General features: G+C 39.5%; 1 protein-coding gene across 1 annotated transcript in view; it reads right to left on the reverse strand.

Annotated features, from left to right (window-relative positions):
• The window catches only part of BLNK (B cell linker), a 102,723-nt gene that overhangs the window by 61,698 nt on the left and 27,145 nt on the right, over positions 1 to 13,880 (reverse strand). The window contains exon 3 of the mRNA XM_075108050.1: positions 9,558 to 9,604. Coding sequence (XP_074964151.1) covers positions 9,558 to 9,604 — 47 coding nt within the window. The remainder of the gene's footprint in view (positions 1 to 9,557; positions 9,605 to 13,880) is intronic.

Below are 13,880 nucleotides of genomic sequence, written 5' to 3' on the forward strand. Positions count from 1 at the left end.
ACAGACCCTGCTGCCACAGTCCCTTAACTTCTTGCAGCTCATCTTGTAACTTCTCTACCCTGCTTGTCAAGCTGACCCCATTTTTAAGCACTGCATTTTTCATGGCTGAGTATCTTATCTCAACCATCTACCTGTTCTCTTTTCATTTCTGAATTCAAGAAAGTCTGAATGAAAGGGCTTAATATTTTCCTTCATTATCTTAGAGATGCTGGGTAGACCACCTGCCATCACAGCACAAACGTACGAACTAATGAATGAAGTTCTGCGTGCTTATACAAAAGCAAAAAGAGGTTACGTTTTCACTTGTTTTCACAGGGGCTAGTTTAAATCGAGAAGAATGAAATGCCTCTCCTGCAAAGAGCATAAATATGTGTTGATAACACACTGTAAATTAAATATTGTATTTCTTTCAAAAGCTGAGAGGACCCCAGTTTGGAGACTTGGAGCAAAATGAGCCAAGACATCTGCTCTGTTTTCTGCCCAGTGTGTACTTGAGCTGGGGCACATGTGGAATTCTGCTAAAATGAGATTGTAAATTAATAGTCCTTCACACTTCATTGCTTGAATGAGCCAGAAGTTATTTTCTTCTGAGTTTTGAGTCCCAAGTGTAGCACTTTCTGACTACCAAATATGATTTTCTAAAAAGGAAGAAAGACCAGTGAATCGAAACTACAACAACCTCTTCTCTGTGGTCTGGCTAGAGCCACGTAATAGAGAAAAGGAAAGAGTATGAACTGACATGGTGGAGGGAAAAGATCCTGTCCAGATATATGATGGTGGTGAAGAAGCAGTTTGTGATTTGGGCAACAGCTTCTGGCTTCGTGTACAAACATAAGCAGGTCAATTGGGTCTGTGTCTTAAAGAGGTGACGTGTTTCTTTGATTTTTGGTTTCCAACTTGAGTTGCTCTGCAGCTATATAGGCTGGTCTAGAGTACCAACAAAGGTAAATGTTTCTACTGTCACTAAAACTTAGTGGGATTAAGCTGACTGTTACAGACCTGGCTCTCCCTACAGCTGGGCCAGCATATGCTTTTTTCCCCAGAGGCTGGTCTACTCTTGCTCTTCAGACTGTTATCAAAGAGTCTGTGATTTATCTTGCTTAACATCCCTAAAAATGAGTATAATGTTTCCCATATTAAAGAAACATTTCTATAATTTTACTGTTAACACCCACCCCAACCCCCCATCCCCCCAAATGGCATTCCAAAGATGGCTGAGCACGGTAGGGTACCATGAAAGGAGATTGGGCAAGGTTGACTAATTATAAAATTTTCTAATTTAGAAGTTGTCCTGAACAGGCTCCAGAACAGAGAGTAATGGAAAGTCATGGGGCTAAAGAAGAGGAGGAGACTCTGGAGACAGTTCTAGGCTTGTACTGCTTTATATATTATATATACAGACATAAGCCAGCTAAGACTGCAACCTCTGTGCGTCACTCTGTATTTTCCTAACCGGGATAGGAAATATATCCGGGATAGGGAGGATAAAATATGCCATGGAAGATACTCAGATAACTTGAAACTGGTTTCCATCACAGCCATTAAGGATTTTGGGAAGAAAAATCAGAATTTCCTCTGACATCTTCATATCCTATCAGTTCTTTGGTGACCTCCAGATAATATCAACTGGTATTTCAACTGTTTGAGAATGGGATTCTTTTTGGTAAGGAAGGGTGGGGAAAAGGACAAAATTATTTTCTTTCATTAGGGTTTCTGGATGCAATTTTCATTAAAATGGAAAAAAACTCCAACTCTGACAATGTATCTGTATCCCTGAGGCATTCCTTATCATTGCAATAGCAGTAATTTAGCCTAACAGTAGGATGTGCATAAAGAAAGCCTTTTGTTGTATATTCTTTCTACTCAGTCCAGGGGCAGGAGTATAGCGCGCAGAACCACAAGAACTGAAACACTGCCAGGTTAGTTTCCACTTTAACCAAGCTGCAATACTGTAGCGAGGCAACATCTGAACTGCCATGATTGCTATTTGGAGACTAGTAAGACCTCAGCAAATGTTTGGATATGGGGACTTGATCAGAAAATAGAAACTTGTATTTTTGGTTTATTTTTGTGTATTTTCAACTTCTGAGGGAACTGTATTGTTACTACTTGTTTCTTTTTCAAAGATTAAATGCTCTTTTATTTAAAATCTCTAGTGACTTCCAATGATTCTTGTATACAGGTGTCTGTTTTCTCTCTATAAACTCTGCCAAATGTAGTTGCTAGATACATCTTTATTTTTGGTAACAAAGACAGGCTTGTGATCATGGTTAGTTCCTGTTAACTTTACTTAGTATCTTTATACAACAGCAGCTGAAGAAATTGTTTAGTGAGAAAGGCCACTCAAGTAGGGGCTTTTTAGACATCGTGTTTGCTTAAAATATCCTTAATTTAAAAGTTTAAGCGATGCTGCAAGACAGGTAAGGCTGTTGCCTAAGTACTGCATCTCTGAGTTTGTCTTAACTGTGAACTATAAGCAGATGGTGAGCTGACAGGAGGCAAGTCTGTGTCCAGTTCTGGGCCCCCCAGTTTAAGAAGGACAGGAAACTGCTTGAGCAAGTCCAGCGGAGAGCTACCAAGATGCTCAGGGGGCTGGAGCATCTCCCTTATGAGGAAAGGCTGAGAGACTTGGGTTTGTTCAGCCTGGAGAAGACTGAGGGGGGATCTTATCAATACTTATAAGTATCTAAAGGGTGGGTGTCAGGACGATGGGACTAGGCTCTTTTCAGTGGTGCCCAATGACAGGCCAAGGGACAACGGGCACAAGTTGGAACACAGGAAGTTCCACCTCAATATGAGAAAAAACTCCTTTCCTGTGGGGGTGCCAGAGCAGGGGCACAGGCTGCCCAGAGAGGCTGTGGGGTCCCTTCCCTGGAGACATTCAAACCCTGCCTGGACGCGTTCCTGTGCCCCCTGCTCTGGGGGTGCCTGCTCAAGCAGGGGGTGGGACAGGGTGATCTCCAGAGGTCCCTTCCAACCCCTACCAGTCTGTGATTCTGTGATTCAGAGTTGCTCATGTTCTAAGAGCGATACTGTACAGGACTCAACATAAGGTGACATACATTACTCTTCAGCTGAACATACTGCTAGCTTGAATGCCTTCTGTACTGGGTTTGGTTTTCATCCCACCTAGAGCATGATTAATGTAATTCCACCTTGCATCTCCATGTCCAGTTTAGAAAGATTGTTTGAAGATGTCTTCTGTGTGGTTGCAGTTGTAGGAGAATGTGATGTACTGAAATAGTTTCTCCTGTGTACAATTTTATTTATGCACTATTTTCAATGTAAAACAATGCATAAAATACAAATTCAATGTTTATCTGTGGAAAAGTATCAAATGTTATTGGACTTATATAGTGGACAGCATATTTTGCCAAGATAAACTATCATAAATTTTTGGCAAATCTCAAATATATGTCAAAGCTTGGTTAGAAGGTTGGATGGGATTTCCTTAGTACTAAGAAAAATGCCCAGTTATAGATTCATAGTTTTGGAATGTGTCTGTCTGAGTTCTCCTTGACGAGGTACTTCTTTTGACATGGAGCTGAGATGGAGAAGGTGCTATGATTAAACTGCAGTCTCAGGTTCAAATCCATGCAGTTTATGGTGGTGTCATGAGACTTTCAATGCTGTGATCTTTCCATTCTTTCTTTGTTAAGCTTTGGCAAAACACTTCAAAAATTATTTCAGAATACCAGTTTTGCCTGGCTTTAGATCGAAGATAGCACAGTGAACTGTCTAGTTACAAGAGCAGAAGTGAGCTTCCTAGAAGAACTTGGAACACAATGTGCTCTTGAGCTGTGAGGGGAACTTTCCTCCTTCTCAAGTAACTGGTGTCGTTGCAAAAGCCTCAGTTGCTCACTGCAGGATGAAAGAGAAACTGCTGTAATGCAAGTGTCTGTTGCCCCCTTTCTGCTGCAGGAGTGTAACAATCTCTGCTGCTGTAAAAGGAGGCAAGATGGTATTGCTTTGCTGAGCAAATATTTCCTAGATTCTCCTGTGAACAGGAGAGTATCCAGAATTATGTCTAATCAGCAGGCAATGGCTGCCTCTGTAAATATTTGATGCCTGAGTAGACCTTTGCCGTAGCCTTTCTATGCTAAAAATGAGTAAATAATATATAAAAATATGATTTAAAGTCAAGTTCCCTTCCTTCTTTTTTTCTTTTGGAGTGTATATAGCTACCAAGGGAGTGTCCTGTAGGATGTGCCTGTGACACTAGAGTGGTTATATACTGGAAGCCTCCTTTGGTCTTTTTCAGGTATCATTTTTATTGGGATGTAACTGTATGAAGAGGTATTTCTGAATTTGCAGCCCTGGCCTTTTCCAGTTTTGGGAGTAAGTGGAGATTTTTAAAGTGGCATTTAAGCTACATCAAATACTAAGGGAAGCAAGGAACTAAATCTGCATATTTAGACATAAAACATTCAACCTGAGTCAGCATTGGTATTTAAAGGATATAGGGTAATTAAAAATCCATTATGGTATTTCCCAAGGAAAGGGGAAAACCTTTCCTGCTTACTAAGTATCGGGACAGAAGTCATCTACCACCTTTGTTTTTTCAGCTTGGAGCTTTCTCTGGAGTGGGGAAAGTCCAAATGCAGATTGTCACAAGACTTCTGTACCGCTGCATTTTGCTTAAGGAGGCAGCAAAAGCTCTTTGTCTTTATTATTTCTTAAGGAAACAGTCTAATTCTCACAGAAATCTCATTAATTATATTAGTATTTTTATTGGGGTTTGACTTCGGTTAGGTAAAGTAATCCTCTGAAATAAAAATATAGGTGCAAGAAATCAAAATAATTCAAAGTGAAACAGAAAGTATCATTTTGCACACTCTACATTTATTAACTAAGAATAAACATAATAACAAGGCCTATGTAATGCCCCCTCCAAACAGGATTAGAAAATTCTCTACATGTGAAATTTGAATGTCATTGCAGTCTGTTAGAAGTCTACTGATTTATTTGTTGACTTCTCTTGTATTTTATTCTTAATTTTAACTGTTGTCTTAATGTTCATGCCTTCAATTTTCATGTCTTTTTAATGAAAAGTGAAAATGTAACAGAAGAAAATGCATTAGGCGTGCCAGTCTTTGAGACGATTCTTGCTGGAAGCATGAACAAGTTAAAATGCACTGAAGTGTCGACTAAATTGTTGAGAAAAGATGGGTGTAAATCTCTGCCATGAGTAGACTAGAATTAATTTTGCCAGTGGAAGCCTGCTTGCCCTTTGAACCGTTGTCCTTTTTTGTTGCCTGCAAGCCTGGGGTGGCCCCTCACAGCACAGAGCTCTGTCTGGCAGCTGCAGCAATGGCAGTTTTGGCCACTGCTTGGCCAGTAATCCCCCACAGTATTCAGATGTCCCCAATGCATGTAACTCCCGTGGCCCTGTGGCACCACCGCTACTGAATGGGACCTTGGGAAGCAAGTTACAGCTTTCACCTGCAGTGCAGTTGTACGGTTTCCCCTACAATTTTAAGTAAAGTCACCACAATTCCTCATGCTTTTCCATTATAACACCCCTGTGAGATAGGGAAATACTATTATTTCCACACTGCAGGTGGGAAAGGAAGCAGGGAATGCTAAAGTAATTTAGCTGAGTTTCCTTAGGCAAAGCAAGGTCTCAAATCCACACTTAGGCAATCCAGGTTTAGTGATTATTGGACACCATCACTCCAAAAGATTTTGCCTAACGAACTCTCTCCTGACCCAGCTGCAGAGGGGCTAAGAGGGGATCCAGGCCTTTGCACCTGCTGTATGGAGAACTTGTCCGTGGATTTAAATGTTGATAGCTGTGAAAAAAACTGAAAAGTGAATTTTCCACATTTGGTGTTCAACTTCCTTAATGAAGAAATAAAAGAAAAATGTCAAGCGGAGGGGGGAGAACAAAAAAGGAGATAATGTGTAACGTTCCTAGTTCTTGCAGTTTGAATTATCCAAGTGCAGACATTTCAGGTGGAACATCTCAGCATTATAAATGTACTTTCCTGATATGTAACATCTCTGACAATTGAGAATTTATTCATATGTCTCAGGAAAAGGCACCTGCTTTGCTTGGAAGGCAAGGATGAAAAATTTCAGCTGGAGTTGTTAAAAATTATGAACAAATGAGAAATAGATGTTAGAAACTAATCTAGAAATCAATCTTAATTACAGAACACTTGGTTTATGAATATCAATTTTTTCTGCATATACTATAAATTCCTGGTAAAATAAACTAGTAACATTTTTCACAGCAGAGAAGATTAGTAGATGTTTATTTCAAGAAAACGAGATCAAATGCTGCCCACACCATAATTAAACAAAGCTTGTCATTATGTGTTCCTTGTCACAGCTCACTTATTATCCAAGATCTTCCATAACTGCATGTTGCTATATACAAATGGTAAACTCAAGACTTGACATCTCGTACCTAATTTGCCAGTGACTTTGTCTCATTTACCTAGCAATCCAACACAGCCAGAACAGGCTTCTGAATTTGCACATGTGATAGAGAGCACTGATTTTGTGATGAAAGATTCCAGTCCTAACTTTGGAAAACAGTTCCCAGACCTCATGAGGCGAGAGTGAAACTTATTCTGAGTTTGATTTGGGATGAATTTCTAATCACATTAGCTATAAAGACGGCCTTTTAATTTCACGGTCCCTGGGAAAGTTGCAAGGATTGTGAAACAACGTCTGCATAAACATCTGATACCGTAAGTCTTGGACTATCTACACTGAGGTGATTAGGTTGTAATTACATTTCTTTCTCAAGATGTGCTTCCAAATTATGGATATTTATAACTGAGTTATAGCTTATATGCCAGTTTTGCTGAATACAGTTATAAATACCTATCTTATTTGGACTGCTTATTAAAATGTTAAGTAAAGATAGCAAGACAGCATGTTTGGAAAGCACTTGAGGTCCAGTATTCTGAAATATCTGTGGTATGAGGTTGACTTTGATATCTGTGCTTTCTTAAAGAGTGCGAATGTAGTGGGAAGTTCTATATAGTGCTACTCCTGCCATAAATTTTAACACTGAATAAATGAGCCCATGACTGTAGTCAGTGGGATGTTTGAGGCTTCTCTGATGGGAACTATCTGGAAAGTGCTGTTGTACTGCCGTTCTTGAGAGTGAACTTGTTCGGTGTTTTTGGGTGACCCCAGGCTCTCAGGGTGAGAGTGTATCAACTGAGTCTGCTGTGTGGAGTGAAAAATGCAATGGTGCTTCCACAGGAGGAAGGGCTTTAAGCAGAGCTCAAGATTTCATCATGATGTCAGAACTGTTGAAAACATATAAACCTGTGAGAGCAGTTTGTTGCACAACCCTGGCAGGTAGCTCCAGAGGCCGTTTGGACTAGTGCCTTGGTATTCTGCTGTCCCCTGTTTGAGAGCAGCACCCCTCTTCTGTTATTTTTTTGGGAAGTAGGGAAGGAAATCTGTCATTATTTCATCTCAGGGATAGGATAGGACACCAGTAGAGGCTGCACATTGATAATGTCACTACTGTATTCAGTAGCTGCTCAGAAGCAATCTAGGTAGACCTGTGGCTTTAAGTGTTGATGAGAACTAGTTCACATCAGGCTGTCATTAAGCCAATGCTAATTGAATTAACAGAGTATAATAAGGGTCTTCATAAAAACTCTTGTGCAAAACCAGAATTACTATGATAAATTCTTCCCAGATAAAACATTTTGTCTTTTTTTGCCAGTTATCTTTTAGAGAACAGGTATAGTATTACTAGAGGGAAAAGAGCCTTCCACTGAGTTAGTGCAGGTATTTGGTGCAGAAGTCAGGAAAGAATGCCGATGCACGGCTGCAGATTGCTCCTGGTACAGCTGTGATGGGATTTCTAGCCGAATGTAGAATAACTGCATGTTGTAGTTCACAGAGCATTTGTAGCATTCTAGGCTCGAAATTTTTCTTACGGAAAAGAAGAACACCAAGTGTTGCACTAGTGAGAACTTGAGTGGGAAAGGCAAAGAGCTTTTGGTGGTGGCACATTGGGGGAACCTAGCTTCTGTCTAATGAAGCCCCATGAATAAACTTGCATTACAGGCAGAGACCTGAAGCACTGGCTGCTGCCAGGAGCAACACAGGATTTTGGTCCCACCTTGTCTGGCTATTACTATCTTTCTGTTTATCCTCAGTGTTTTGGTCCATTGGGGATTACCTGCTGTATGAACAGGCTTGAACAGGCCTGTTGATCTGGCTTAGGTGGATCAGTGTAGACCTTTCCCAGTTAAAACATGCAAACTGTTTGAGTGCTAGAAGCTCAGGCAATTTTTGCAATAGCAAGTAGTAAGATGTAAGAGCAACAGATTTTAGAGCGAAAGTTGGTGCTAGGGATGTGACATCCACAGTGTATATTTCAGTTTTATTGCTTTGGACTTGATCTACTCTAGTTTTTTGTTTTATACTTGACAAAAGATTTCATATTACAAAATACCTTTGTCATTCCCATTTACAGTTTGAGAACCCAGCTCTCGAATGCCCCCATCAGTAGAAGTGCAACTCTTGGTCTCAGTTCACTAGATTTCTGTTTGCCCCAATACTGTGGTAGATCAGATTCATGTATATCACAGAAATGGAGATCACGCCCTTGGTTAACTTTATATTCATGCTCTCTACATTTTCTCTCAAAATGATGTCCCATTAGACTTAATTACTTTGCAAGAAAGTCTTTTGATATTTTCCTTACTCGCCTTGTTAACTATTAAAACAAACCCAGAAGAATATTAACTTATACTATCATTAAATTCTTATTAATGGGAATAGGATTTTAATTGGTAAAAATGCCTCCAAGTTCCTCTGGTTTCTTGCCAATAGAGTGGGATCCAGAAAACAATTCTGGTTTCGTAAATCAGGATAATGTTTTCCCAGCTAGGGGAAAAAAAAGCTACATGGAGTAGTAACAACCATTAGGTGAAGTAGAGCAACTCACTCCATATGAAACTGAACTCTTCTTGGTTTCATTGGCTCATAAAGAAAAACTTCCTCATATTATTTCTGTACAGTAATACAAGAGAAATAATATACATGAACATTAACTATATCCTTCTAAATGAACTTGATTTGTCACAAATTACATTAATGCATTTCCTAACTGTTTCACCTATATTTTCTTACTCAGTACTCTATTTAAATTCTGTTTAAGTTACTTTCAACATAGCACTTTGTTAATCTGATCACTTAAACTGATCCCTAAGCAGCAAATGAATCAATTCTGAAAATTTGGCCCCATATGCTATACAAGTAAAGAGCTTTTGTATTCTGAAAGAAGTTGAACTTGTACTTTTCCTAATATCAAGGTTGTGCCTGTCTGCTCTGAGGAAGACTATCACCCAGCAGCTGGTGCAGAAGAGAGGTTCTTGTCATCTGATCTCAGCCACAGTTCTTGTAAACCTTTAGGGTCCTAAATCTGAGGAAGTTCCACCCCCATCAATTGATGCCCTTCACATGAGCAGGAGGTTTCAATTCTTATTTTTCCTAATTTATTAACAGGCAAACTGTCAGAGTGCAACAGAGTATTAGTCATTTAATGGGGAAGTAGAAAATAATGAGAGACTTACGGCTGGTGCATTATTTTGAATTGGCTCAGCTCATAATCTGATATATTCTGAAAAGAGAGAAAACACATTTTATATTTTAAATAGAGATCAATTTGATCAAGACAAATCCATTAAGTGAATTGCATGACATTTTTAATAGTGAACTAAGCAAAGACCTAAGAACCAGTTTTTAATTTTGTAGCTACATGGTTGTGTCATCTTGGTTAATGCTTAACTTTTTATTACTAGCCTGTTGTAACATTTCTGGAAAACTGGTAGGATACACTACATTGTTAGATGGGAATTTAACTGGGCATGTGGCAGATTAAATTATGCTGGTTAATGAATCATTCAAAAAGTGATAAGCAAGCCATTTTATATACTCTCTTTCCAGCTCCACCACAGAATTTCTTTGGGTTTTTTTAACTGAAATCAGCAGATTAGCATAACAATGGCTGAGTGGAAGATTACTTTAACAATGGCTGGCAGACTATTAAATCCCAGTTTGGTCTGTTCTTGTGCTAGACATCTGCATGACTCCTCAACCCATGAAAAACTGGGGATGAAAAGAAATGGAATTTTTAATGTGGCACCTGGGCACATACAGTGCCCATTCTAGTGCTGTGCAAGCTAATTTGGGTATGGGAAACAGCTTAGCCAAATCATTTCAATAGTTTGCGTAGCTCCATATACTTTTCACCTCAATGTGCCAAAGAGTCCGTGCATTGCACTAAAGCACTTCTCATGTTAAAGCTGGCACATAGCTTGTAGCCGACCTTCTTAAGTCAGAGTTTTAAACTGGTCTAAATGAAACCTTTTCTTATCTATGGATTTTCCTTTAGTGCAAAATTTCCAGTAAAATCTCTGGATTCTACCCAGACCAAGTGTGTGATTGCATGGTTTCAGTCCAAAAACCTGCTAATGGTAAAATGCCCTCTTTCTCAGCATAGATTTCAACAGGGGATGTGTCAGGCTGAAAACATGTCCATTTCATAGATGCAATTCTAACTCTCCTTCTCTTTTTGTGTCAGGAATAGGAAATTAATTTGCTTGTTTCCTGAGACTTCCTAGGCACACCTCTAATGGATGTGAAATCTCTGACATGGATACTTTCCAGTGACTTCAGTGATACTGAGTTAACTGTAATATGATTGATGTTTGCTCAGCTCTGTTTTCTGAATAACCCCCCAGCCATCAGTCCCATTCCAAACTGTTTTGCCTTTTCTCTCGCCATCTCATCAGCATGATGGATGAGTTTGCATCAGGCATAAAAAATGAGACACTAATAACAAGTGTATGAGACAAGGAGATCACTGGAGAACACGTAAGATCCCAGAGAAAACCAGTTTCCTCAGTCTGTATTTAAATTCAAGTGAATCTCTACATTTCTTTAAGTTCTTTGATATGTTTGTTATGAAAATATGCCATTTCAGACACTAGAGAACCCCCTACATTTAATAGTTAGCCTGTAATTATACTGTAACAAAAAGCAGCTGTATATCTACATTAGTGCATATGGTAATTAGCAGATGATCTAGCAGATCTAGAAATCACCAAATTCCTGAGGAAATATAAAACTATATTGAGCTGTCTGATTGACACAGAGGCCCATCTGGGCTTGTTCAGACTTTGTCAGCTGCAATAATGACTCATGAAATTGCCTCTGCAGATCAATGACCAGCAATATTAGGGCTATTTCAGCCCCCGTTATTGTACCCTCTAAATAACAGGAGGAAGCAGTTATGCTTTTTGTTATAAGGACTTTTGTTCACTCCCTTTTCTTTGCAAAATAGACTATTTAAACCTTTTCTTGAGCATATTAAGATTGCTAAGGTATAACTGCTTGGTGATTGCAGCCAAATAGCCTGTGTAATTCTCACTACCCTTCCAAACCGATGCTTGCTCTAATCTGCTGCTTGAGCAGTACTCTGCTGTAGGCAGCTCTTTCTGCCCATGCAAGTGCTGTGTGTATGGTCAGATCGAGCACTTTTTAAACTAGAAATTTAGCTTGATAGAGGAGGAAACTATGGATCTAAGCACTTCCTATGCTGGTGAATGTTTTATATAGAAGGTTTAAACTTGATTCCTTTTTATTCTGAGAAAGTCTTCTATAAGGGGATTAAGCTATGACCCTCCCTGGAGTTTGAGGAGGTTGGCATCTATGGGTCCAGCTGAAAGCTATCTTTTCTTATTTTGTATGTTTGGGTTTTGGTGATTTTTTTTTCTTCAGTAAATTGCACCGTTGATTGCAACTAGAAGTTGCTGCTGCATTTTAGCAACAGAATTCTGGTCTTAGGAAAGAGTACAAAAATATCGTGCAAACTCAACATTTTTGAAATTACATGGTAGCTTCTGTAAGAAGATGACTAATTCTTCCAGGTTTTAACCGTCCATTGCTCTTGTTGTTGCTTATGGTATACATTGTTAGTGATTCATATTGGCATGAATGGAACATATTGCAAATGAATAAGTGCGATAAAGAAGAAGTTAAAGTAGTTTTTTTCCTGGAGGCATATGAGTTGCCAAATATACAATGAGGAACTAAAGGGACAGATTGGAGTGTTTGGGTTTTTTGTATTTACAGTTTCATGCTAGAGTGCAATTTAGAAAGCATGTAAAAATTATGTCCTCTTCAAACCTGCTATTGGTTTCCTCTTTTCTGCTGGCTGCTTCATTCACCTAACATCAACCTTCTCAGTAGCTCACTCACCTAGCTTAGTAGCTAAGAGTAACCAAAGCTCTTAGCTTGCAAATCAAGCCAGCCAGCTTTGTTCTGCGGATAGTATCATGGAAGGGGTGAAACGCTGCAGGGGTGCAAATGTTTGAGGTGTGTCTCTCACTCCTTTACTTGCAGAGGCATGTCTTGGATCTGAGCCTATCCTGCTGTAGCTGCTTGCCAGCATGGGTGCTGGGGAAGGGGAAGCCTTGTATCAAAAGCAAAGGGAAGCTAAACTTCTGTACAGTCTGGAGCAGACCTGTAAGTAGGTATAAATGCATTAAGCATTTTTGTCTGGAAAACCTAGACTGACTCATGCACGTGGACTGTGCAGTGCGCGCACAGCGAACTGGCACGTCTGAGGTGCTCTGGTTCGGTGCACATGCTTCACAAATGGCCAGCATGTGTGCACGTGGCTTACATGTCTTGGCTGGGTGGGATTTATGGCATTTTGCAGACTTGGGGACATGTAGAGGATGACTGGTAGGGGGATAAGGTAGCATGCAAATGGAGTGCTGGTTTGAGGAAACTGAGAAACTGTGGTAGGAAGGTAAAGGGAACGGGGCTCTTTCATGGGATAAAACATTGTAAGACAGTATATAGCATGTATGGTACCTTCACCTGCTTCAGGTTTAGCACTTCTCTAAGGAAGGCTTCTAAGTCACAAAGGTGGCTGTTAGAAGTTACAGGACCTGATGTGTTTTGGCCTCCAGGTTTGCTTCGGAGATTTTTTTGTCATGCTTTCACAGTTCCTAGCTGAGGTTGGACTAAAGGATATTTTAAAAGAGTTATTGCCTCAAAAAAAGTTTTTAGATGTCTTTGCAGAAGGTTGTTGAAACAGTTGACTGTATGATATAGTCTTTTCAACTATATTTTTAAGTTCACAGAAGCACAGCTCTTTCCCCATCCTTACTTTTTGGCCCCTCCTTGTAGGTAAGCACCTGTATAAGATGGTTATGGCTGCAGGTGCAAATAATACCTGATAAGCCAGGAGAGCTCTGAAGGATCAGTAGGAGTCTGAAAGGTCAAATTTTGATGCAAATGGGGATGAGGGGATTACCTTGACTTTATGATAAACAAACATCCTGTGTTGCTAGGTAAGCTGTCAATACCTGAGCAGTAAAGCTGCATGTGAGGTGACAGCTTTGAACCTTACAATAATGCTCAGTTACATTCTGTAACATTGCTAGTACTGAGCATGGACCAGTTTGGAGAGGTTTGCTGTGAAATGTTTGTTGCTTTTTGTGTGTGTCCGTGTGTTTATATATATATAATATATATAAAAACCTTTATAAATATGTATGTGTATTTGAATATGATATGGTATAATGAATTTTACTTCCTACTAACTTTCTTCAGGTTTTTTGGGAGGGACGTAAAGACCCAGATTTATTTGATATAAAGCAACTTCATGTTGTTACGGCAAAGTAAATGCATAATATATTACCAAAGCTCTGTATTCAGTATGATCAACTTTAGATTAAGACCTGTTTATGTTTATGGAATCTGTTTGGTATTGACAAAAAGACCTGCAGGAAGCCAGGATTAGGAGAAATCTACAGCTACATTTGTCATTTCTGAATAACAGAAATTTGGAGGGTAAATAAAAATGATCTACCTTTAGGCAG

This window comes from Phalacrocorax aristotelis, chromosome 12 (genome assembly GCF_949628215.1).
Source record: "Phalacrocorax aristotelis chromosome 12, bGulAri2.1, whole genome shotgun sequence".
Lineage (NCBI taxonomy): Eukaryota > Metazoa > Chordata > Aves > Suliformes > Phalacrocoracidae > Phalacrocorax > Phalacrocorax aristotelis.